The sequence below is a fragment of the Apis florea genome, unplaced genomic scaffold (assembly GCF_048593485.1).
Source record: "Apis florea isolate Af1SG1 unplaced genomic scaffold, ASM4859348v1 contig_19_pilon, whole genome shotgun sequence".
Lineage (NCBI taxonomy): Eukaryota > Metazoa > Arthropoda > Insecta > Hymenoptera > Apidae > Apis > Apis florea.
The window spans coordinates 1-27,767 of record NW_028256515.1 but is presented as its reverse complement, the minus strand read 5'-3'; the positions used below and the strand labels follow the sequence as shown (position 1 = coordinate 27,767).

At 28.3% G+C, this 27,767-nt stretch overlaps 2 protein-coding genes across 7 annotated transcripts in view; one reads left to right on the top strand and one right to left on the bottom strand.

The window, feature by feature from the left end:
* LOC100869155 (matrix metalloproteinase-14-like) overlaps positions 1–25,370 on the top strand; it is a 42,259-nt gene extending 16,889 nt beyond the window's left edge. The window contains exons 2-10 of one of the 5 annotated variants that reach the window (XM_086915158.1): positions 6,358–6,481; positions 12,982–13,086; positions 15,783–15,934; positions 16,422–16,724; positions 16,939–17,098; positions 17,432–17,568; positions 17,710–18,030; positions 18,357–18,438; positions 22,457–25,370. In XM_086915158.1, coding sequence (XP_086771284.1) covers positions 6,358–6,481; positions 12,982–13,086; positions 15,783–15,934; positions 16,422–16,724; positions 16,939–17,098; positions 17,432–17,568; positions 17,710–18,030; positions 18,357–18,438; positions 22,457–22,503 — 1,431 coding nt within the window. In that variant the 3' untranslated portion in view covers positions 22,504–25,370. Of the gene's footprint in view, positions 1–6,357; positions 6,482–12,981; positions 13,087–15,782; positions 15,935–16,421; positions 16,725–16,938; positions 17,099–17,431; positions 17,569–17,709; positions 18,031–18,356; positions 18,604–22,456 lie in introns of all 5 variants that reach the window. The other 4 variants (XM_086915147.1, XM_086915155.1, XM_086915163.1 and 1 more) reach the window with 4 other exon arrangements.
* Positions 25,371–25,405: 35 nt separating this feature from the next.
* LOC100869271 (O-glucosyltransferase rumi homolog) lies at positions 25,406–27,299 on the bottom strand. Of its 2 annotated transcripts, XM_031917388.2 has the most exons (7): positions 27,024–27,271; positions 26,791–26,962; positions 26,515–26,716; positions 26,121–26,399; positions 25,984–26,032; positions 25,800–25,902; positions 25,406–25,716 (listed from the first exon to the last, which is right to left on the bottom strand). In XM_031917388.2, exons 1-7 carry the CDS (start codon positions 27,145–27,147, stop codon positions 25,512–25,514), a joined length of 1,134 nt encoding a protein of 377 aa, XP_031773248.1. In that variant the 5' UTR covers positions 27,148–27,271; the 3' UTR covers positions 25,406–25,511. The 2 variants fall into 2 exon arrangements, with proteins under 2 accessions (XP_031773248.1, XP_012343869.1); XM_012488415.3 differs by having other exon boundaries at positions 25,800–26,032; positions 27,024–27,299.
* Positions 27,300–27,767: the final 468 nt, after the last annotated feature.

Below are 27,767 nucleotides of genomic sequence, written 5' to 3'. Positions count from 1 at the left end.
GTTATTATACCTCAACTAGTAAATAGATTGTCGGCCGGTTGCAATTGTTTTTTTTTTTTTTTGATACGACGTTTTTATCATCGTTGTATACGTTTTTTTACGTGCATAACGATAGTGTTGAAGGTAGATGGACAGGATAGATAGAAGGATCATTACGAAACAGAAAACAGCGATTATTAGACGGCGTGTGTGGTAACACGAAATCCGTGCCAGTTTGGAATCGGGTCATGGAAACGGGGCATGCGTCATACCTGATAACTCGGCCCAATCAAAATGTCAACTTTTCGACAGGTGAACGCGATACGAACTGCGATCTTGTGGATTTACGTGGATCGCGAGAGTTTTGAGCTCGGAGCAAATGCCGAGCTCGGAGCAAATGCTTTGGTATCGGTTCGTTCACCGAGTTTTGCAAATTGTCTAGTGTGTTGATAGAATGATTCTAATTAAAAGAATCTGTGTATGAATGTATTTATATGTTATTCAATTTGTAAATTGATTTGTGTTATAAGTTATCTATGCTTTTAATTTTGTAAGAAGGTAACGAATATTGGTTGTTAGTCATCGATTCATTGTGTTCATGTTTGTGTCTTTTTTGATGATAAATTGATTCGATACCTAATAATAATGCTCGATTAATTTTTAAACTATTTATTTTTCAAACATTTCAAATTTTATTATTATTATTTGACTATTCTATCCAATGCAATAAATTCTGAAAAGATGGCATTTGAGATGTCTCGAAATGGAATCCAATTTCTCTTCAAATGATAGAAACAGATTATTCAATATTTGAATTAAGATAAAAAATTGTAATTGTAATTAAGGGTTTTAAAAAATATATAAAGTATTAAAAATACAAACAAATTTATTCTACTTATTTATTTAAAGAATAAACGAAATTCGTGATATTAATCAAATTATATTCTACGAAATGTTTAATTTTCTAGCTGACAATTTCTACTAGAATATCCATAAAAATTAAATTCACGAAGAAATGTACCAATAAAAAAAAAAAAGCTGAAATTTGCAAAATCTACATGGTCGATCCAGCGAAAATTCTCAAGGTTGTGCATTAAACTAGCAACAGAGCTGGTCTGTAATTTGAAATTGTATTATCGTGTACCCTGCACGTTTCTCAAGGTAGCTTGGGTATAAAGTCTCGTGTTTTACCCAAGAACGGCCAGCCACAGGTAATTACGTCAACGGTGACGATTATCGATTTGCAGATTTGCAAGGATCGTGAAGACCAATCTCGAGAAAAGTGTCACGATTACGTGGCTTGTAATGGACAAGCTCGAAAATTGTCTTCTAACATGAATTTCTATCCAGGAATAAATATATAAATTCCAAAAGCAAGTGTTAGTTGGAACTCTCATTTTTGAATTTTCATAATCGATCTTTGCATAATTTCCTTTTTACGATGAAATGGAAATATTATAATTCTAATGGAATTAGAAAAAAAGTATCTTAATTGCCATCCCTCAAGCATCTCAAATATATTCAGGGTATCTTATTTTAACTCGACTGAAATACCTTTAAAGAAATCATGAAAGAAATATTCTTGCAAGTCGTTTCATACACACAATTACGAAAATCAAGTTAATTTTTTCACAGTTGTCATTTAGTTTTACGAAAATCATAAAAAGATCAAAATTAGATCTTCATCAATATCAACCTCTCGTTACCTCTCGATCAAAATTTCGAAAGACTATACGAATTATCTCGATAACCTCTCGATTATCTCGATAATATTTCCATTTACTTCCATTTTATGACGAAACCAGATTACAATATCCCTCTCGCCAATCAACAGGAAGCGAATGACACCACCAGTAAGAAGAAACAAGCTACGTGAGATGGAAAAAATGTTCTCGAGCAATTCTAGACGTTTCATTTTCCTTCTCTTCCTCGTTTCGACCATGAGGATCGCGCAATCGCGTTCTTTTCCTTCGATTTTGCTTCACGTGTACGTACTCGCACGTGTAATTACAATGCAATGTCACAATAATTTACGACACATGTCTTCTACATTTTTATTATTCCTCTTTTTCTTGTTTTTTTCTTTTTTTTTTTAATCTAACATCTTCTTTAAAACTAATTCACGCTCTTATCGCCAAAGACGAGAACGATAAGATTCTTTAATTATTACTCTAATTAGTCGCTTCGACATTGGAAACGTTAAGATGTTATTTGTTATTCTTTATCATGTTGTTGTTGAACATCTTGTATTCTGATTATAGATTGGAGTTGATTAACTTGCAAAACAAGATGTATATCAAAATATTATATTTACATGAAATACATTTGTTTTAATTAATTTAATTAATGTAACAAATATGCAATCATGTTTTATAGCAAGACAAAATTTCATTCATTGATCCAAGGCTATTATACGATCTAATGATTTAATACATCTCAATTTATTATTTTGTCTTTGTGAGGATTGTTTGTAAAAAAATATCGTTGGCAAATTTACGTGCACAAATTAAAATAATATCGTACCTTGTACGTAAGAGATATCGAAGAATTATAATGATAGAACAGAATGGTTGGGTACTAATGCGATTAAACACACCCACGATTCGTCACGTTGCCTTGAAGAATTTGTTCGTCGTAAAACAAGAAAGAACATTATAGTTAACTTATTGTGTATATTTATTATTTATCGTACAGATTGTCACGTATGACTATATTTACACACATTTTATAAAATTTTATAAAATATGCTCAAAATTTAATTTCTCTTTTTAAATTTTATTTTTAAAAATCTAATTTCAAAAAGTTGAACTTATAAACTACGAATTCTTGTTCGAGCAATATTTCATTCGAATAAGAATTTATCAAAATATAATCCTATGATATGATAATTTCAGAATTTTAATATAAAGTACCATATTTTCAAAAACTAAATGATAACATTATTACTAACGAAAATATGGAAAATTTTAAATAAAGAAATAATTTTTATATTTTATATTTCTGATCATTTAATTAATATTTTCTTGAGTATACTGCACGTTTCTCACAGTCATATTTCTTATTTTCAAATTTTCGAATCCACTTAAATCCATTCATTCGAAAGAAATGATCGTATCAAAATTAATTTAAATTCTTCATAATTCATAAAAAGCATTATTATATCAAACACGATACTCGAATACCACAAATCGAAGTCACGAGATTAACTGGATGACGATCATGCGCGTGCCTCGACTCGCGATCTCTTCACTTCCACCCACGCGCTAGTATTCGTCAATGGCGATACGAAATCCTTGGATTCCGCCAACGATTTTGTCCAGTGTTCGAGTCACGATCGAAATCAAGAAAAAAAAAAAGGAAAAAAAGGAAGAAGAGACACGAATGATTCAGAAATCGTAATTTCCTGACTCGTACATTCGCCTACATCGAAAATGTACACTCACGTTCATAAGTAATTGGACATTTGTTAATTTGTTGATCTAATAAAATTAAATAAAATATTTGTTTGCCCATTGGTATCACATATATTTCAAAATTGATTCGAAGTACTTTTTCTTCAATCATTAGAATTTTATTTTTCATTTTGTATTTTATCTACATCAATATCTTCTTAACACATATACACATTTTATCCCAAATACTTTTTAAACGACAAAGATTTATCAAAATATTGGTAGTTATAAAATAATCACAATTTTGTACATCAACTTTCTTGCATTTTCTTTTATCCATCACAATCATCAACCCTCCAAAAGTGTCTCAGATTCATGTAGTTTCAGAGCTTCGATCATATCTCTGCGAACGTGTCTCATAGAATGACTTATGAACAACAGTGTATTATACGATCCTGTTACGAGGGCTTTGGAAGGAGTGGCCATTCACGCGTGACACACGCGCTCTCGCGAGTACGCGAGCCCACGTTCATTCATAAAAATCACTCTATTCTCGGAACCAGCTCGGGTTTATTACGAGATTCGTAAGCCACGGAACCGTGATCCATGTTTGAATCATTGACACCGGATGAAAAAAGCGATGTCTATCGGTGTGGACGAGGAATTTTGGTCGAGGATCGTGGTCAAAGCTTCCCATTTACGAGGAAAGAAATTTATTCGTGGTGAGAAACGGTTTCGTGGAAGAATTTTTATTCCGACTTGGATAGAATTTTTGGGGGAATCTCGTATTTATCTTCCGTGATTCGTATTTTATCCGTTGAATTCTTGGTAATTGAGAGATTAATTGGATGGACTGCGACGATGAGAAATGTGGAGAGAAGTAATTTTTTACAAATGTTTAAGAATATGTTTGTTAACGTATTTTCTTTTTTTTTAATTCTTCAAACTATAAATACTTTTTAAATTAACATGCACAATTTTGCCCACAATTTTTTAAAAATAAAATTACGGTAGTCTTTTTTTTTCCTCTCTTTCTCTCTCTCTCTATGCAAATCTCGATGTTTATTTTCGTCGATCTTACATACGTTACATACGAGTCCAGATCCATAAGAGCAGAGTTAATTTACATAAACGTTCCCTGGAACTCGAGCGATGCACTTGAAGCCATATTTCGTGGAATCCTGGACGAAATCCTTCTACGTGTTTAGAAAGGAATGCATCACGTTAAAAATAATACTGGAAGAATGGAATAATCTTGTCTTATAATACAGGTTTTAAATTTCTGTAGCCATTTAAAAAAAATTGCTTTAAATTCCAAGTATGAGTTAACCAGTCGTTTCTTTTTTTCTTCAATTGACGTTTCATCAAGTGAGTGAGAAAAATGAAATTATTATATTGACAGATGTTTATTAAATTATTTTCATTAACAATTAATCAGATAAGATATTGATTAATTGAAGATCTATTGTAACTATTTAATAAAACAAAACAGGAAAAATTAATTATAAAAATTCTTTCTTCTTAGCATTACATATTATTTCATTTTTTTTCTACATTAAAATTTACATTATCGATGGTTCGTCTACTTCACAAATATTGTACGTCCACTTTCCTCATATCTTCGAGAAAAACAGGTTTAAATATTCAATACGTACGTGCAGATTCAAGGACAAGCGATAAATAAAAATATAATTTTCATAAATTCATAAAGTAGATATAAATGTGACTTTTATACAACATGAAGGATCATTCAAGAACTATATATATTGCATACAAAATTCAAATTTCACAAAAAAAAAAAAAAAAAAAAGGATATTCGTGGAATGAACCATCGACGTATTCTCCAAAACGGAATAACAAAAATTTTGGAACATCGTATCAAATTTCCAAATTCTAAAATCCGTCCATTAAAAAATTCTCAATTATGAATTAATACCATAGTTGTTAAAAAAATAAGAGCACGAAAAGTTTGTTTCGATGAATCATCATTGTTCAACACTTCCGCTCCCGACTTTGAATCCGCAGCATAAATGCAGTCTGCACTTCGATTATTCGAATGAATATCTCTTTTATCTGTTACTGCATCGTGAGTCACAGCATAACTTCGCGTTTACGACGAGTCTAGTCGAGGCTAGGATTATGTTTTATTGCTCGTTTCACGGTTTATTGGCGTTTGTTCGGCGGAATTTAATGTTATTTAGCTAACAATAGAAAGAAGTTTAAAAGAGCACGCAATAATGCACGTTTATCGAGTGTAATTAGAATATGTTCCATTAGATACTATTTGACGAAGAAGATTTAAAAGAAATACTTTTTGCAGAATCTTAAGCGTTGAAATGATTGATGAAATCCATCTGTATGAATAATATTTCTTATTACTCGAACATACAGATTTCTTTGAAGAATACCATTTTTAAGAAAAATTGAGAAAAATTAAAATATCACGAGGGACAAACAATAATAATTTGTCTATTGAATAATTCTTACATCTTTCGATATTATTCTCGATTTTTCAATGATTTCTCGTAAACTTCATCGTTCATACATTCCATGCTGTGATTCATGAATTAACAAACTACCTGTTTGATAAACCGAAATTCACAATGATTCAGGCTAGAAATAAGAGACAAGGAAAGCGGAAACACGTACACGCGGCTCGCTTTATTCGCCAGAATATTAATTCCCTTTACTCGCCGTGGTTAAATAACTGTATCATAGCACAATATAGTCACTAGTCGGCGGGTCAATCCCCTCGGACATCACCATCTGTCCCATTTATATTTTTTCAGCGTGCGAAATCTAGCGGTACGATCATCAATCGAGATACCACGAATCTTTTTATAATCTTTTTCAACACCAAAATTTTTTTCAGTAAAAAATTTTCGAATAGAACAATTCACATATATTTTTCGTATATATGAATTATAAATTAAAAAGAAGGAAAGGAAATATTATTAAATAAAATTACTATTTACATCTGTTACAGAATTATCTGTCTCAATTTGGATATTTGCAACCTATGAATCCAACAAGTGGTGGAATCATATCCGGGGAAACACTCTCTAAAGCAATCTCGGAGTTTCAAGCTTTTGCTGGATTGAATATAACAGGTAAGTCTGGCTATTTTAATTTTTGTAACATATTTTCTAACGTTATAATAATTATATACAATTACAAATTTACAAAGAAACGATAAAAGCTTAATAATAAAATTATATTAACCAAGGATAATTAAAAATTAAATTCGAAATCCAAGTATGATTCAAGAATGATTGAAAAATTGGCGAATAATCTAAAAATAAAAAATCTATATTAATAATATTCCACAACGTCTCGAATGATCCACTTTAAAGTAATCGTATAAATCAACCGATAAATTATCTCGGTCACTTCATTATCAATTAACTTTTATTTACGTCCTTGCGATCGTATTATATATATTAAACCGTAATTGAGTATAATAGTCGCCGTGAATGCGTGAATCACACATTCAACGGATGCATTCGTTCGGTGTTCGCTCTGTTTGCTCTGACTCACCTCGTGACAACTATTAAATTTGCCAAAGTAATGGAAGTAGTAATGAAATAGTTGGCGGCGCGTTTGTATGCGTGATATCAGAGTCCGATTCCAAAAGTCGTTTCCTATACGTCAAAAGACGCGAGCGTCATACCTGTTCGCACGAATAAATTATTATTCAACCGCGAGTTGAATCGAGAGAGAAAAATGATTCTGATTATCAGTCAGTCAGGGGGGTAATTAGGATCTGAGATAAAAAAAAAAAAAAAAGAAAAAAAGGCGCAAAAGAATGACTTCACGGTCACGGTCGAATAATGGATCGATCTAATGGTTAGAAATGACCGGTTAGAGATAGAGATAGAGAAGAAAAGAATCATTACGTAAAATGTGTCAGGTGAGGAACAATAAAGATGAATGAAATATTAATAAATGGATAATAGAAGAGATTGAAAAATAGAATATTCAAGAAGTTTAAGAAAAAAATAGAAATTTTTATTCGAGATGTTACTTTTTTAATTAAAATAGCCGAGAAAGAAAGAAGAATTTGTATAAAATTTGGAAAAAAAAAAAAAGAACTTATACGAAGTAGAAAAAAATAAAAATATTGAAAAATTTTGAAAAGTTATTTATAATTTAATATTAAACAATATAATGTAATTTAATTTTGATAATATTATTAAATGAAATGAAATGTTAAATGAAACTGGTTTATGAGAGAAAAATAATTTTCGACACTCGTCGAAAATAAAGTTAACTGATTATGCTTGTTTGATTAGAATTATTTGTCTAACCATGATATTTATTGATAATCGTAAATAACTCCAAGTTACTCTACTTTGAAAGTAATATTTAACTTTATACCGTTTTTTATCCTAAGAAATAGAAGAAAAAAGAAATAATTAAGAAACTGTAAATATGAATTGCAATGCATAATGAATGCGAAGTATCACATTATTACGTCGTTGAAGTTCCATATCTTAATGAGGTGATAAACTATCTTCAAAGCGCTCAAGAAATATATTACGTAGAGCTAGCATTGAAATTATGATGATTTCGCAAAGAGATACTATACATCAGCTGTTAACACACGTACATTTTTGAATAAATAAACGTGTTCCAGTCTTGAAAAAAGTATTAAAAAATTAATTTTACTCTATATCAGATAATAAATAATTTAAATAATAAAAAAGACATATACAATATATAAAAAAAAACAAAATTTCTAACTCGAACAAAAAACTTCATTAACATTAAAAAAAAAAATCACATTTATATTGAAACTAACATAATTATCATTTATTATACTAAAGAAGAGGAGGCAAAAATGACAAACTCTCCAAAGAATCTCTCTAATTTTATCAAAATAGTAAAAACCAATTTTAAGAAAGCAACAAAGTAAATTTGTTGCGGTATATCTCTATCCTTTCATATCCAAGAAAACTGTAGAAAAAAATATACACTTGCACCTTCACGTACTTGTCTGACCGGCTTAAAGACCGGATTTTTAGCGTTTCTAGACCTTGAAAAACTGGACGCCAGTTAAACCGTTCGTTCGCATTGAAAACACGCTCGATTCCACGGACAAAAATCGATGGTGATTTGAGAGGAAGGAAAAGGAGATAACAACGGTTTTTGGAAAAATCGAGGAACGAAAGTCAGATCGTCAATATCTTGGAACAACGAGAATCGTTTAGCGAGGACTGGCTATTAAAACAAACCTTGACACAACAGTCGAGTCGACAACGAAAAAACAAATTGTTTCCGGTAAAATTTCAATGATTGGTTTGCGTAAAATCGAGAGTGCGTCGTTGATAAGAGAGAGATTTATAATAATTGATGGAATATCAGATATTTTTCCAATAATTGATTTAATTCCATCGATAAATTTAAGAAATTGTTTTTGTAATTGTTTTGTTTTTGTCTGGATTTGGGTTTTTATTTGGAATAAAAAATAACAATTGAGAAGATTTCTAAGAAAGACTGTATTGTGATGTAGCTAATTTGAAAGTTAAAGATATAAATTATTTTTGCAAAAAATAAAATAGGAATTTATTTCATAAAGAATCGCGTAGGAACCGGAAATAGCTTATGTTTGAAAATGAAGACAATGAAGTCTCAATGATGATGCTGAGAGATGACTCATTGAGTTCGGTGAAATGCAGCAGATTCATCAATGGCGCTTAAAAAAATGACTCATACGATGTACAATAACTTGATCACGCGAACACATTTTTCTTCTAATTAATTTATCTAATCTTTCTAATTGCGATTTGAAATTATTAATCGTGGATTTATTTTTAAATAATTTCAATATTTCGAAATTAAATTTTACTTTGTATGAGTCTTTATTTTGTAATAATAATAATGAAAACATTGATATGAAAACAATAATATAACAATTATCAATAAATTATATTGAATCAAAAATTTTAATTTAATATTAACGATTATTGTATTGTATTAATAATATTTAATATTATTCTATAATCTACTCAATAGTTAATTGAAATTAAAATAATAATATCAAGCTGCATCATATTAAAAATGTTATTATAAATATTTGCAATTATTATAATCAATTTTAAAAAAATTGTCTTAATCATCACTTCTAATAGATATTTATCTGTTAAACATCAATCAATTCTTTTCTTTTTTTTATCGATTAATTATTTAATAAATTATTACCTCAAAGTGATTAGATAAAGATTATTAAAATTTTGGAATTAAAAGCAATTAAAACAAACATCGAATAACAAAGAATAACAAATATTAAAAATATATTGCAACGAAAAGAGATAATAATTGTAACGCAATTACGTTTTTCTATTGATTTTCTACCAAAAAAGACAAAGACACTCTTTTCGACGAATTGCCCAAGAAAGATTTGGTAAGGTTTCTATCGAATAATGAAATCTCCAACCGGAACGAGTAATCTGTGACACAAAAATTATCGAATTTGTCGATTATTATGAAATCGTGGTAAAAGTCACCTCGTATTTCCTGTAGAGAAATGATTTCACTTCGATCATTCGTAATAATGTTTGTACCCAATTTAGGACACGATAACAAATAAAATATCACGTATGAACGAGAAAAATTTCCATTTTTTTTTAAATGTATATAATAAAATAAAGACTAGTGGGCGAAAATAAATTACAATTTAATTGAAATAGATTAAATGACTAGAAAATTACGATTTCGAAGTATTATTGAAAGATCATGATTAAAAATTCAATTTTCGAAAACAATACAGGATTGATGGATGTGGATTGAAAAAACGAAGGTGAACGGAAGAATGATCTAACTATTAAATTGCATCTTATATAGCGGTATTTATTTGAGATGAAACGGTATTTATCGACAGCAATCATCTGCCACTATCAAACTAGAATTTCTTACTATGTGTATACTTAACATAATCAACCTTGTACTTATATATTGAACGCGGTGAATTAACTCGTGCACACGTAACAAATATGCTAGAAAGAGGAAGAAGATATTTCGTAAGAAGTTGTTCAACAAAAGTGACAAATTTCAGGGAAGTGAATTCGCGTGAAATCGATTATTACGCAATTACGTATGTTTTCGAATTTTTGCAACAGGAAAGAAATCTCTTCGTTAATGGTTAGAAAAAACTTTGTTAGAAAAAAAAAGAAAAGATGTTAACCAACAATACTTTATATTTTGAATTATATATACATAAGATATTTTGGTAGTATCTAATAGAATTATGAATTGATTTTAATTACTTCCATTGATCTGATTCATGAAAATGATTTGATCATTGCCTTCTCTATGATCTATCATTTGATAATTGAAATTTGAATAATTATTATATTTAGATGATATTGTCTAGAAGAAAAAAAAGCATATAAAGCACTAGTTACGTGTTGAGAATGATGAATATTATTATTAGTACATACATGTATCAATAAAATGTAAAATGTAAAACAACCTTTCTAGTATTATAATTATAGCTGTGGTATCATAAATGATCGATATATCGAATATTTTTCTAACAAGATATTGTTCTGTCAGTAAATTTCAATATAATACAATAATGTTTTATTTTTATTTTTATTTTGATATTGCAAACATTAGATTTTTATGAAAAATATTGGCATTTCTGTGACAAAAAATTATCTATTTTATCATCAAAAACCAATTATTACATAAAAATCATGTTTCAAAATATCTACGATTGTAGATAATAAAAGAGAAAAAAAATAAACGTAATGAATGTTATAATAAAGAAAAAATAATGTTATATAAATCATTAAGCTGAATCAGATGTGATAACATTAACGATAAAATGGAAAATAAATGCATTTAATAATATATTCACTTATCATGTCATAAATACACAATGGACAAAATGAGTTAATTTCAAGCTGAAACTTCGAACCGATGAAAGAAAAATATTTCATCAATATTGCATTAATGATTATTATATAATTTGTTTTGAAATTAAAATTTTTCATCACAAAATAAAGAATCACACTTGCACAAAATTATATAACATTGCTGACTTCAGTTTTATACAAGTATGGAATTCTTCGATCAATTTGATCAAATCTGCATTGAAAGAAAAATAAGTCCACGTGTTATCCACTTCGAAAAAAGTAAATATAATTGCTCTAACTTTATGAAGGATACTTAACATTTACACGTGTAAATGCAATTTTTTTTTAATTGAATAAAAACTATTGCGAATAAATATTTTTGAGTATATAAATTTTTCATTCAAATTAAATATCTATTCTTTTGGATAAAAAAGAAAAAGCATTTATATTTTTCTATTGTTAATAAATTCATTTTCATATATAACGAATGTATTACCTATTCAAAGAACGAAATAATAAATTGAGGCTTCTTTCTAAATTATAAAATTTTTCATAAAAAAAAGCATGCTAAACTCGATACGTGTCTCTTATTCAATAATTTAAATCTGTATAATAAATTATAAAAATCTATTTGATAAATTTATGGATTAAAAAATATATTCGAAATCTATATTTAGAAAACTAGAATACATAGAATATTGTTTGAAATTCAAGACATAGTAGAAAAGAGATATTTATCATGCAATAACTTAACAGGGATATTTCCAGTACTTCTTCAATCTACTCTAAACACGCTCACATCAATATCGAATAACTTGATAACTCGTATTCAAATCGATTTATACGATCGTTCCGTTAATACATCACAATTTCCACGTAGAGAAGTATTAATAAACTTCCATTCGCGTGATAACTAAAACTCGAATCAAATGTTTTGAATAAAATATTGATTACATACGATCGAGATCGAGATAATTATACGTAATTCTTAAACTGTGATCTGTGAATCTATAGAGATCTAAGAGCTTAAGACAGGGATCTACAATTGACTTTTCAAACTAAAATTTAAAAATCGAACGTTTCAAATAAAATCAATTCAAATAATAGGATCGTTGTATACGATCGAGATCATATAGGCAAATTTTTTTACAATTATGGATATTAATTACTCGAATTAAATACAATTTTACTATTGCATAGATTATAATCATGGTATCGATCGTTTTAAGATTGGACTTAGAATTAGAATGTACGAATAACTTAACGTTATCACGTATTCTCCATTATTATACGTTCATTTGATGCATATGCACCGCGATACAAGGAAACGCACACATGAATGATTGCAAATAGAGAATGTAGAACGTGTAACATAGTTTTAAAGATCGATAACACTTTATGAATCCTACAATAAACTGAATTTCGTATGTAGGAAACGAAGAAAATGTATTCGATGCATTAAAAAGGATTACCTTTCATTAGATTGATAAGAAAATGAAAATTATGTATTGAAAAAAGCATATTAGAATATTAAGATCGATGAAATTAGAAAATTTTAATGGAAGAATATTATCTGATGTATTATGAACGGATGATGAAATGATGAAAATTAATAAGATATTCTATTGTGAATAAACAATTTTTTTTTAAATTAAAGAAATTTTAAAAAGATAAAATTATAAGTAATGTTAAAAATTTGTATGTTGTATTTATAATTATTATTGAAAAAAATTACTTTTTTTTTTTTTTAGGTGATATCGATGAAGAAACATATAAACTGATGACATTGCCAAGGTGTGGTGTTAAAGACAAAGTTGGTCCTGGCTTTGGAAGATCGAAGCGATACGCCCTTCAAGGTAAATCAAATTAAAAATAGTTTAATTCCATAAAATGGAAAAATTTAATTCCATGAATGCTTTTTTACCAGTGCAAATATTTTCACTCACTTAACGTATCAATTTCAATTGTTAAAAATATCCAAAATGAAAAATAAGAAAATAGAAAATTAAAAATAACTTCTCTTATACAAAGAAAAGGAAAATAGATTATAAAACGATCATGAATTTGATCACTTTAATCTAATCAAATTTCATCAAAATATCTTATCACATAACAATCGAATTATCTAATCGATTCATGTAATAAAATCCAAAATCTTAGTTGTAATCACATTCAACTTCCGATCTCATTAAAATATGAATTTATTTAAGAAAAATTTATCAAAGGTACCAGAATTCAGAGTAATTAAAAGATAGAGAAAAATATTAAAATAATAATTTAAATAATATAGTAAAAATGTTTAATAATTAATAGAGAAAATTTGCATTTAAAGTTATTACACAAAACTAAAACAATTATTAAAAATTCGTGTAATTATTCGAGCATTGGAACGTATTCAATGTTGCTTTTAACTTCCCGTCACATTATCCTCATTATAGAATCAGTCACCTCAAACGGAATATATACACACCTGTAGTTCTTTGATGAATGCTCTAAATGCATTTTTTATGCATTAAAATTGTTCTAGATACAATTCCGAAAAGGATAATAGTTATTTTCATACGACTTATTAAATGAATCTTTATTTTTCAATTTATAATAAAAATTTCGATGCAATTAACCGAATATCAGTTGTAAAATTTAATTTTTTATAAAGTCAATTCGACAACTTACATTTTCTTCAAAACTAACATATAAATCCTCCCAAGAGAAGAAATTTTAAAAAATTTATCTTCTATAAAAAGAAATATTTTAAAAAATCCAATAAATAGAATTTTGCACGTCATACAAACACAATAAAATTAAAACAATATCATTAACCAATCCCAATAATATGATCAACCATTTTATAAAAACAATTTAAAATTCCATAACCTTCCCATTGAATCGTGATTCCAGTTATCCAATTCGTTTTCTTTTCATTAATTCTTTTTCTTTTTTTTTTTCGCAAGAAAATGGCCCACTGTTTGATTCTGACTTATTCAATCGCACGATACAAGGATACAATCTATCTAAAAATTATCGAGATCGATTCTAACCATGACTTTGAACTTCGTGCAAACGTGCCTCGTTTCAGTGAACTCGTGGCGACAAGATCACCGATGCGTGTATCCTATGGATTTTTATCGCGTAACAGATCCCCTGGATGACCCATTAGATCGATCATGATCGAAATGACGATAGAAATTTATCAGGGCTGAAAATTGGACCGATTCAGAGCTAGATTGTGAAAAGTTTATTGTTTGAAGAAATTTGTTTCTGATAGTGGAGGAAATTTGAAATAAGTTAAAATAGAATAATGAAATATTTCTTATTAGTATTTTGTTTTTTTTTTCTTCTTTTTAATATCTAAAATTTTCTCTAGTTTTATTCTATCCATTTATATCCAAAGAAGGATATAAGCTTGGACGAGTTTCGCTCTTTAATGATAGAGGTATAATTGATCGACCTTGCTGTTAGATGTGATGTTTGACAAAGATAATAGATCGGTGATGTGATGACAAGGCTATGTATTTGACAATGAGCTTCTTTGTAATTTATGGATTATTTTTTTTTATCGTTGCTCATCACAGTTCAAAAATATTTGAAATATTGCAAAAATTTTTGGATATAATGACATACTGTTATATTGCCCAAATTTATCAATAATTTCTGAAAATAAAAGAATTAATTTTTAATTGATTTCTAGAAGACTGTTTATCTTTTTTCATAACGTTTTATAACAATAGATTATTTTGTTAAATACTTGTTAAATGATCGAGACAATATTGTTTCTGCAATTTTTGAAAATGATAACTCACTAACACATTCGTGATGAGAGTATGATACATTTCATGATTGCTTCTAATAGCAAATAAGATAAGAACATAAAGAAGATCTATGAAAGAACTTAGACGTATGGAAGTACAAAGTTCATCGATGCGTGTTTTAACTTTTCAGACACGTTGTCGTGATTAAAGGGTGAATCAGTATACTTAATTGGAAAGATGGATTAATAATTCCATTGGAAAATCACGTTTCGATGATTCTCTCTAGATGGATGAAAATCAATGAAACGTTTCGATATAAATTTCATACTGAAATCCTACTCAAAACGAATGCTTATATTTAAAAATAACTCGTTGCACAAGAGATAAATAAAACGGTAATGAAATGATTGCCACACAGAGTTACCGTTACATAAAAAGACATTACAAAGCTGCCAACATCTTCTTTGTAAATATATATTAAATAGCGATCGAAGGTCGCTATGATATATATTTCTATCAAATTAATTTTTCAAAAGTTTATCATAAATTTTTACTATTTTCAATTACATAGATATCCTAAGAAAATTTGTTGCACACCCAATCAATCACTCCTCTTTTTTCATTATTAATTTTCTACTTACATTATTTAGAAATTTAAAACAAATTTTTACATTGTTATTATATTGAAAATACATATTTTGCATATATAATTTTCATAATTATACATCAGAATTAAATTTTTAATATAATGATAATACGTATAGAGGAATCGAAAAAAATAGAAAAGAAATACTTTATTGCAGGTTCTAGATGGCGTGTGAAGAAATTGTCGTACAAGATTAGCAAGTATCCGCGAAATTTGCCACAACACAAAGTTGATGCCGAGTTGAACAAGGCGTTCAAAGTGTGGTCGGAGTACACGGATCTCGTTTTCGTCCAAAAGAAGTCAGGCCAGGTAAGGCGAATAATATTTGCCGAGATTTTTCACAATCGTGAAATGAAAAAGAAATAGTGATCTTACAAAAAACTTATAGCTAAAGTCTGATAAATGCAAACGTTGTTACCAATGATGATTTCGCATGATTTTATCATTGCTTATTTTTCATGAAACCATTTGCGATATTAATCGCAATACATCGATGAGTCTTAGGTTGAAATAATTTTTCATACAAGTATAGCAGTTGAAAAATAAATATTCAAGAGAATTCGAGTAAAATTCAATAAAATAATTATAATTTGGATTGAGTTATTCCAAAAAAAAAAACTAATCATATAATTATGCAATAAAACATCAAAAAATGTCTTATTTATATAAAATAAGTTGAAATGTCTGAAAACAATGTCTAAATACAGATTTCAATGAAATTGACATTCTTATAGATCTTTTAATATTCGAATAATATTTTTATGGATTATAAAAATTTTCGATCCACTTTTGTTAGGTCCATATCGAAATTAGATTCGAGAAAGGCGAACACGGAGATGGAGATCCTTTCGATGGACCTGGTGGCACTTTGGCTCACGCTTACTTCCCCGTATACGGTGGTGATGCCCATTTCGACGACGCAGAACAATGGACTATCGACAGTTTCCGTGGAACGAATCTGTTTCAAGTAGCTGCTCACGAGTTTGGCCATTCTCTCGGTCTCAGCCACAGCGACGTTAAATCCGCTTTAATGGCGCCCTTTTATCGCGGCTACGAACCTTATTTCCGGTTGGACGAGGACGATATTCAAGGTATCCAGGTAAATATCGTAAACAACAAAGTCTAATTGTTGCGAATATCAATTTTCATAAACGGAGAATGATAGAATATCTTAAAAATTTGAGAAAGAAAAATGGAAGAATAAAGAATGCATTTATAACACATTTTGGAGTAAAGGTTGAGAAGAAAGATACGAATTGTATAGCATAGCATAACGAAGAAGCAGAAGAGTTTGAATTTTTCGTATGATTTAGGCTCTGTATGGAGTGAAAACGTCAAATAACGGTGGAGTTCCAAGCGGGCCAAAACCAACTACCACGGTATCACCTAGCGAAGAGGACTCGGAACTTTGCACGAATTCAAAGGTCGACACCATGTTCAATTCCGCGGAGGGGCATATGTACGTGTTCAAGGGTACGTATATAAATCAAAATTGATATATAAAATTTAAAGATTAATAATATATTTATAAAATAGAATTATATTCATCTAAACTTTATTTTATTCGTTGAAATGACTCTATCTTCAACTTTTCCTTAAGTAAAAGTATTACGTAAAAATCATAAATAATAGGAAAAGTTAAAATTTATATGGATTCCAATGCCATTTCTGAATAGAAAAAAAATGAGTAAATCACTTAATAAGCAGAAAAGCCAAATACAAAAATCTAAAAAAAATATATCGAGAAAAAAATTCAATTTCTAAATCCTAATGTTCATTTATTTTGTAATAAATGATTAAATAAAGGTGATCGTTACTGGAGATTAACCTCGGATGGTGTAGCAGTCGGCTATCCCAAGCTCATTTCACACTCATGGAAAGGATTGCCAGGGAACATAGACGCTGCGTTCACGTACAAAAATGGAAAGACTTACTTCTTCAAGGTATGAAAAACTAATATGAACTGATATAACTATCATTTTTCACTAGATAATATCTCTGTTATATCTAGATATAAGAGCAAGAATAAAACGATAATACTGTGAATAAAGGATAAAAGAAGAAATAAATGATATTTGTTGCAGGGCTCGAAATATTGGAGATACGTGGGCAAAAAAATGGATGGAGACTATCCGAAAGAAATCAGCGAAGGTTTTACAGGAATTCCGGATAATATCGACACTGTGACCGTTTGGACCGGAAATGGCAAACTCTATTTCTACAAAGGTAGCAAATTCTGGAGGTTCGACCCATCCCAGAAACCACCTGTGAAGAACACTTATCCCAAACTGATCTCGAATTGGGAAGGGCTCCCCGATAATCTTGATGCCTCGATAGTTTACCGTGGTTACACGTATTTCTTCAAAGGAGACGCTTACTATCGATTCAACGATAGGACGTTTTCCGTGAGTAATTAAATTGGATCGTTCACATTTTATGATTTTGTGTTTTTTCGAATTTTTGATAAAAAATTGTATAACGTATAGATAAAAAGATTGGAAATTGTTTTTAATGACAAAATTGGTGAATGTAAAAAGAGAAAAAAGAGGGACATAGAAATCATACACAACTCAACATGATAAAACTAACATGTTCAGAATAATTGGAAAATAAATTACCGAAAACTTTCAGATCATACTAACCAAGAATTATTTCTAAATAAATAAAATAAATAATTGAAAATAAGAAAAAGTGCAGTACCTTCGATTAAATTGTTTTAAATACCGTTTAGGTGGACGTTGCTGATCCAGCATTCCCTAGGTCGACAGCTTACTGGTGGTTCGGATGCAGATCAGCCAACAAGGGAACGTTAGGTAATGGTTCAATGATTCCATGGTACAATAGCCAATGTAATGGCAATGATTGCCTATGGTTCCCCGAAAATTCTGTAAATACGTTTCCGAATGACGGAGATTTCTTCATTCTGGACCCCGTTGATGGTGACAATAACGACGTCGGAGACATCATATTAGATGCAGGTATTAAAGCTTCACTCGAGTCAAACCAGATTCTTACCTCGCTATAGTTTCATAGCATCCATTTTTTTTTATGATCAGAGTATTATCATATACTGTGTGTATAAAATATACATTTAAATAATATTAAATATTATATAAATACCTAAATATTAATATAATGCAATATTTATATTTTATTCTACTTTATCTTTATAAGGAAAATTTTAAATATATTTTGTATTTAGATTCTTTTTAAATATTTTTAGTTTTTATACCATTTTTATACCAATTTTATACCAAAATTAATAAATTGCTAAGATTGTACTGTGATTTTTCTAAAAGTGGATACTTGAAGCTTCAAACTTATCTCACCACTACGAAAAATCGAATTTTAAGTGGTAATAAGTAAAATATGAATACAGAAAAGGCGAGGATACAGTATTTGGTGTCTCGAACACCTGGCTATTACATACCTAGGGCTTTTGTAACCATCGAAGAAATTTGTGCATGCAATAATAATCTGATAATTTAAAATAAAATTTTATACGAAACATAAGAAGTTAAACAGATGTTAGAAAATTATAGTTTAAAATATAAGAAATAATCGTTTCTCAACAGTTCTTCCATATTCGAGAGACCAAAATTATTATTACACACGCTACTCTAATTTTAATACAACATGCCACATATTTCGTAATTTATGTTTCAACTCATTGTCTTATAATACAAAGTCGCACTCGTAGCATAAATTATCATTTAAATGTAATATGATATTAAATGGTTATAATTAAATTTTGAATTCTATTGATCATTATAACGCAATATGATCATTTCAACATTAATAATAATATAACTGTGGCTTGCACAAAATTCTTCGATGAGTATAATATTTACAAACATGGTGGTCATCTTAATTTGGGATATTTCATGGTGGAATATTAACATTGAAACGAAAAAAATAATTGAATTATCAATATCATTGGATCTTCAATGCCATGCAGCATATAACATATTAATTTGCTAACAAATACATAAAATCGCTTCAATATATCATTATTCATTAATTTATCATCTAAATTGCACATCAACAAAAATATTAATATAATTGAAAGTTATTAAATTATACAATACTTTATTATTTCATACAAGAATGAATATTTTAAAAGCTTTAAGCAAATAAAATTGCTTCGTTTTTTAATTAAGAAAAATCAATTTTTACTATAACAAATATTTTTTCCAGTACATGTACCCATTTGATGTACATCAGTTTAATTTTTATTATTGAAAATTGGATTATTTTATTTTTGTCAATGTGCAAAATTACATTTAATTTTATTCCTATCAGCCTTAGGATGACTTCCATGGAATCTTCCATGACCGAAAATTAAAAATTCTATCAAATTCCCAAAATTAAATTTATTTATTTAAATCCAGATTAAATATATCCAAATATTATTTTTTTAAAATAAATTGTATAGAACTTTTACAAACTCTCCCACAATACTGGAAATTTTCCTAAGGCTGTGTCCTCACGCATAAATACATATCCTATAATCCTTATTCTCCAAACAAATTGTTATACAAGTGAATCATTTGCGAAATTATTCTTCGCATGCTTGTCGAAGCCCAGAGTATTTATTAGCCAGGCAGAAAAAATGAAGTTTTATGTGTCTGCAAGAAAGCTCAAAACAAAAAGAGAAACCAAAGAAAGAATAGTATTTTCCACTCGATATGCTGATTTAACGTGACAGAAATAATGTAAAACGTCTGTCACCGTCATCGGATCCGTCAGTTTGATGGAAACAATAAATATTACAACACAAGCTTTCCATATCTATTAAATTTCTCTTTTTCGTATTTTTTTTTTTGTTGCTTATTCACGTGATCGCATTTTATCCACGAATTATTTGTAGTTTAATCATGTTATGTAGCTTTTTATTCTTTTTTTTATCTACCTATTTTATACGTCGCACACTGTTCTTGCTCCAAATTTAAACATTCATAGGATATATATCATCATATTCCTAACACTCACTTACGAGTATAATTCGCACCATGGTCTCTTTCATCAGATATGAATTTCGCTTCTGCATGTTTTTTTTTTTTCTTCTCGATTTCACTAATAATTTTCAATAGCTTGTAAAGCAAAAATAATACCGTCTTCGATTGCTTTCGATCCTAAAAACCTACAAAATTATATGGAACGATCAATTAATATTGCTTTCGACAGCTTTCAACGATTTCACGAACAGAATATTTCACCGAGTTAAATCAGGTCTGTCAACATCAGCTCTAAGCGTTAAATTATCTGTTTACCACGATAATCAGATATTTGTTGATCAGTTATGTGTGATATGGAATATAAATCTGTGAAATTATAAATACGAAATCGTAGAAACAGAGCTCATTTGACAGACCTGTGCGAAATTAAAATCACTGTGATCGCATGATGAATATCCATTCATTGCGTTGACAGCGTTGCACGAATTTTTTTTTTTTTTTTTGCATATAATTACGAAGGATGTATCACAGCACGAAACACATAAAATGTATGCGCACATGCACGAATCTCTGCGCAAACGTATGAAGCAAAGCAGGTGCATGGTAAAAACTATATGGAGGATGGTTACGTTGTTTGGAACTTAATCTATCATAGGAAATTGTCTACTCCCGTCTTTCCTTTTTTTTTTTTTTTTAACCTTTTTAAATGAATAAAACCTTGTCTTGATTTCCTATACCTCTGCCTCACTTCTCCCTTTTTTCGACATTTCTTTTTTGTATTTCTACACGTACAAACACACACATATCGTATACAAAAATGCACGTATTTTTGTTTTACTCTTTTACGTACAATTTATTTGCACGGGTATCGTTCTATTTTTAGTTCTAATAATCTTCTTCTACAAAGAATCGTTTGGTACAGAGCATGTTGTATTTTCTTTTCTTTCTGCACTCATTTTCTTTTATTCTCGGGTTTATTTCTATTTTGGTAAAGTCTATGTGGAAGTTGCTAAACATCTATACTATAGTAATGAATATTCCCCTAAATGCTCTGCATTTATTGTAAGGTATCTCTATTTAAAGAAAAATATAAATTTCTTTCTTTTTTCAATGAATTCAATATTAACTGATTGAAAGATTAAAATTCTATATTTTGAAAAATAGATCATTCAAAAACAATTATTCCTTGCTTGCGAGAACAATTTAAATTTTAACTTATTATTTTTTTTTTTTAATTTCTAAATAAGAGTGTATACTTATTAATCTTCTGAAGATTTTTGTGCATAAAAGATACTTTTTCACAGTACGTTGCTGCACTTGTACATGATTAATCACGTGTTGTTTCTTCTTTTAAACGATTTTACTTTTAACAACGAAAATATAAAAAAATCAACATCATTTCGTTTGATCTTTCAAAATAAATTTACATTTTTTTTACATCTATGTAATTTACCCAAATAAAAAAAAAAGCATTACAAAATTCATAATCAACAAAATGAGTAACTGTCCACAAGGCTCGCGTCATTTATCTTTATTTTAAACTTATATTTTTGTTAAAGCACATTTTTTATTTAAAATTCTAATATATATATAAATTATTAATCCTCGATGATAACGCAACGATGAACAACGCAAACATGAATCACACATTTATTCTCACGTATTTTCTCAAATAACGAATTCTCAAAAAAATTTTGAAAATTGACATGATAATCAAAAATTGCAAAAGCACAAAAATCTTGAGATATATCTAATAAATGCTTCGATGATAAATTACGATGCCGAAAAATTTCGAGAAGAACGATCACGGGAATTACGTTTCGCGATGACAGTAACGAAATTCCATTAACCTGAAAAAACCTCACTTTTCCAGAAGACAACAATCTGTATTTTGAATCGCACGGTTACGGGAAAAAGTGAACGGACGGGAATGAAAACTTGTTCGTTCGAGGAATCTCGTTGAATCGTAAACTCGAGTTAGGAGGCAACAAAATGGAACAAGAAATTTTCAAGGCGAAAATATCATAAAAATCGAGACACACACAGAGATCACGAGGGGAAACGTTCAGGAAAAAGCCGATCTAATGGCGTAACTATAATAAGTTCCAAACAACAGCAACGATTGTTCAACTAGTGTTGTTTCACGCGAGATAAGTCGTGAGATTAAACGTGTTTGGTGCTGAAGTGAACCATCCATCAATCAGCGACGATTTCTCTTATAATTTGTACATATTTTTTCAATGTCGACCCTCCTACGATTTTTAAACAATTCGACAGGCGAAACGGACGAGCAGCTAGTTACGTCTTCCAATCAGGATATGGACTCCGCGGCGGGAAACGTTTTCACATCGTCATCGATATTGTGGTATCTTCCGCTCAATTTGATGACCTTATTCATCGCTAAGATTGTTGCCACTACGTAAAAAAGGATGAATTACTTGTTGGAGATCGTAAAGCGTTGATATCATCAACGAAGGTCCGATAATAAAATATTTGAACGGACAATTAAACGGAAGGAAAGTGTGACCTCAAAGTGTATAATCTTAGACGAAGGGAAACAGTGCCAAAAAAATGGCAATGTGCTAATCGACGCTCACGAATCGTGGATAGTAACTTTTTTTTTTCAATATCGACGAACAAGTTAGCGAGATTTTGTTCGTTGTTACTTTTAATCTCTCATGAAACAATCATTCCAATTGAAGCAAATCAGGCATTTAGTTTGATAATGAATAAATATTTGCTTCATCCTAGTTATTAAGTATTCTCTGCAGCATGTTTTATAAGATGTGATTTTTCGTTATATAATCGAGTCGATTTAAAATATCTTAAGAGACATGCTGTATATATGTAAATTAAAAAACAAAAACGTGTAAAATATGTTTATACATAATATTTTATGTCGCATGCAATTTTGTGTCATTCATACCTTTTACACTGCCTATTTATTCTTTATTCGTACGTTGTGATTTGTATAAACATTAATATTGAAGGCACTTATTTTATGTATCTATGCAGGACATATACACTAGGTTTAAAACAGAACTGAAATTGCTGTAACATGACATAGCAAATAAAAATAACAGTCAATTGATTCGTTGACTGACAGTATTATGAGTATTATAGAGTTTTCATTATTTTCTGCAAGAATGTAAATACTTCTCAGATTGTAAGGAAACAAGGAATTGTGAAAATATCTTAAAATCTTAAATCATAATTTAATAAATAGTTGATTTAAAAATCAATGAAAACATCTATAATATTCATGATAATGATTACATCAAAAAAATATTTATCTTCCATACAAGTGCCTTAAAATGTTTTGAAAATACATACTGTAGTAAAATGCAGCTTTCTATTATCAATTTTTTATCAATTTTGTTGTTATTATTGTTTATTAATTAACAACGATTATTATAATTAATTTCTTTTTTTCATTTATGTGACATTTTTTCTTTTAAACAATTTTCTACTTCATTTTTATTTCATTATACAATAGAATTATAATAAATAATGTTGATAATAGTTACACATTCATTCCTGACTATATTATAAAATGTGAGATTTAATGTTATATGTAAAAAAAAAAAGAATTTATTATTTTAAAAATAATAATAATTGATATAGTAGAACCTCAATTAATCATAACAATTTTGGGCACAAATAATTCGAAGAAATCAAGGGAAATAATTAAAAATCCATTTTTTATACAAATTGCTTTTTTTTTTAAACTTCTTTTTACGTTTTGAATATTTATAATTAAATTTATTATATATTAATAATAATAATTGTCTAACAATTATCAATCATTTTTTAAAACAGGAAAAAAATCCAATAAAAAAACTAATTTTAAAAACAGAAATTTGATAATTGGAAAATAAAAATACATAGATTAAAATTCTCGAGAATTATTTTTTATTTTAAATTTATTTTGTTTAATATTTTTTTATTTTAAATTAATTTTTGTGAACAACACATTACATTGAGAATGAAAATTATTATCGAAATAATAATTACTCTTAATGCAATTGTCTTTTAAAAATAATTTTCGATAACAACTCTTTTTTACTTTCAAATAGAATAAATTCGTAACAAAGAGAAGATACTGGATAATCGAGACTATGTTTAATCGAGGTTCTACTATATTATGCTTTAAAACCAAAATTATATAAAAAACAACAATATATAGTATGTATACATTCACTGTAAAATATATGTATACTATGTATTGTAAATTTTTTTAGCACATTTTTTTCTATATATTTTATATTTTATATTCTTTAAATGTTTAACTTAAAAATGAAAAAAATCAATTGAAAAAAGTATTAAATCTTGCAATAAAAATATATAGAATATTTGCAATACATAATGTATATATATTTTTATAGTAATATTAATGACATTACAATGTTTCTTTGCATTCTAAGAAATGTTTTCAGAATTTTGTTATAAATAAATAAGTACTTAATAATGTATCTAGGATTTAAGAATGCATAAAGCACAAAAAAGCCTTGTACAATTTTTTAATACTTGTTATAAATTTATAATAAAAAATAATTTTTTTTTTAAATATATATATGAAAATTTTATATTGTGATGATAATTGAAACATTTAAATGTGTAAAGTATGTAATACAAAAATATAACATACATAATATAATATAATGTACAAGGCCTTTGTGTTACATCTTTTGTCAGGGCATTAAAATGATTCATATTGAAACTTGCCACATTGTGCTATGTCCTGACATTGTACAGTATATCAATAAAAAATCATACATTCGTTTTAACTAACGCTTATTTTAAGAATTAAGCAAATATCTGATTATTATCGAATTATTTTTATTAGTTAATATTTTACAAAGAATAGACATTTTAATAAAAAAATATATAAAATTATTTATATTAAATATTTACTGTAATAAATTTTATTAAGATCTTTCCTTCCTTTCAATTTTCATTAAATTTTTATCTAATGTGATCTTATATCTTAAAAGTTTAGAATATTTTTTAAGAAGCTTTTTCCAAAACTGTATGACATCAGATATTTTTAAATTATTCCATATAAAATCTCTCCCACGATTTGCAATTTTTTTTGAAATTTCATCATTATCTATAGCAAATTGTATTATTTCTCTGCAAATATAAAAATATATGAAAACAACTTTTTACTAAAAAACATTACCGAATGATAAGAATACAAAACTACAATAAATTACTCTAATACTGTTTGATTAGCATCCTTAGACACAGGTATATAGTGTATCCAAGGAATCATTGCATTATAATAAAATTCAATCCATTCATCTCCAACATGGAATACTAGAGAACGACATAAAAATAAATGTTTATGTCTGAATGATGCTGCAACACCACGATAATTGAATAAGTATTTGTATTTACAATGTGCTTCTAAAGGAACTTCAGAAGCTGGAGGTGCATATAATGTATCCTATAAACATACAACGTACAAAATTATCCTGCATATATAATGACACAAAAAATACAAATTAAAAATTAAGTAAGTAATTAAAAATTACTTCATTGGACTTCCAAGCTTGATTTTTTGTATATTGAGCATTTACTAAGTTTGGCTTCTTACGACTTAATAATACTAAATTATCACGCTCTGAACTTGTTCTAGAACCTCGAAAAAATACTTTATTTTCCTTTTTCTCCCACAATGTGTTATTACTAGCTTTATCTAAAGATATACAATGTTCATCCCATCTTCCAAGACCACGAGGATACAAAGAAATTGCAGGTCCACCTTCCCAAAATGCCCATGCTGGATATGTAATATCATAATATTGTGAAGTCTACAAATAAATTTTACAATTATTAATTATAACTCAAATTATTAATAAATTATCATTTTATAAAATAACAATTCTAAACAACAGTTTTAAAGAGATTTTTAACAATTATATTTACCTTGCTAAATGAAAAAATAGGTAATGGATCCCCAAAATGTTTACTTGATTGAGGATAATCTCTTACATTTATAACTAAGTCCATATCTGTTAATCCAGGAGCAAGTTTTAAAAGAAAGTATTCTATTCCAGCACATCTTGAAGGGAACATACAATCTTTTTGTCTATATAATTTTCCTTGTATTATTTGATAAAAAGTTCCTCTATAAAATTTATAAGGAAAAATTTCTTATAAAATAAAAAACTCATCATATCTACTAATATTTCATTATTATACCTAATTTTTGCAGTATCTATTAAATCCTTATTTATACCTTTCTCTTTAAAAGGTTTTAGGTCATTTATAATAACATCCTTGAAACAACTATTGTTAGTATTATTACAAATTCTATAATCTTTTTCTGCTTCTTCAATTGCATTATAATATTTACTATATTGTTTATTTAAAACTAATAAAAGAAAAAATGTATGAAAATTACCAAATAAGAATCATTAAACATTCATGATTACCTTTATAAATATTTTTTTCTTCAACACAATCTTCTGTGCTACCAATAGAACAATATTGTTCTTCACAATTACTTGTGCAAACAATAATTATTAAAAAAATAAAATTTAATCTTAACGTATACATTATAAAAAAACATGACAATTTTTGAATAAAGTACAAACAATATTGTTACCTAAAAGCACAGATGAAATAAAGAATAGACCTAACATACAATGCATTTTTTGTCCCATATATTGAGAATTACTAGAACTTCATACCATTTTATCGTCATTTTCAACATTACCGATTTGATTTGGAATAAGATTGCAACGCTAGTTAGCATGATAATAACAGAACACGAGAAAGAGAATAAACGTGACATCTTACGAGACTTTGGGCAATATATTCTGAAATACCGACAGAAAATCAGAAAACATTACATTTCTTACGCCATCTATCTAGCATGGTATAATATAAATGCATACATAAAAAATTACATTAATCAAAAAGTACAAATCTATGTTCACATTTCACAGTTTTATAAACTAAAACAAAAACATTATTTATTTTCCTACTACAATTTTTATGCATGAAAATTATAATCGCGCTCGCAGCCAATTAGCTCATATTATTTCTTATAAAATACATAATCGAACCACTGATATTACAGTGATACAATTATATATTGTATATCAAATAATAATGATTTCCCAGGTCTCACCGCTTGGAGGTTGCTGCGAAATGGAGACCTACCCTGACCACGA

Excerpts from the sequence above, each read along its gene's own strand:
- LOC100869271 (XM_012488415.3), bottom strand. The coding sequence starts at position 27,147 with ATGTATACGTTAAGATTAAATTTTATTTTTTTAATAATTATTGTTTGC. Across the intron at positions 26,963-27,023 it reads AGAAAAAAATATTTATAAAG|TTTTAAATAAACAATATAGT; the intron begins GTAATCATGAAT and ends TTCTTTTATTAG. Across the intron at positions 26,033-26,120 it reads AAGCTTGGAAGTCCAATGAA|GATACATTATATGCACCTCC; the intron begins GTAATTTTTAAT and ends GTATGTTTATAG.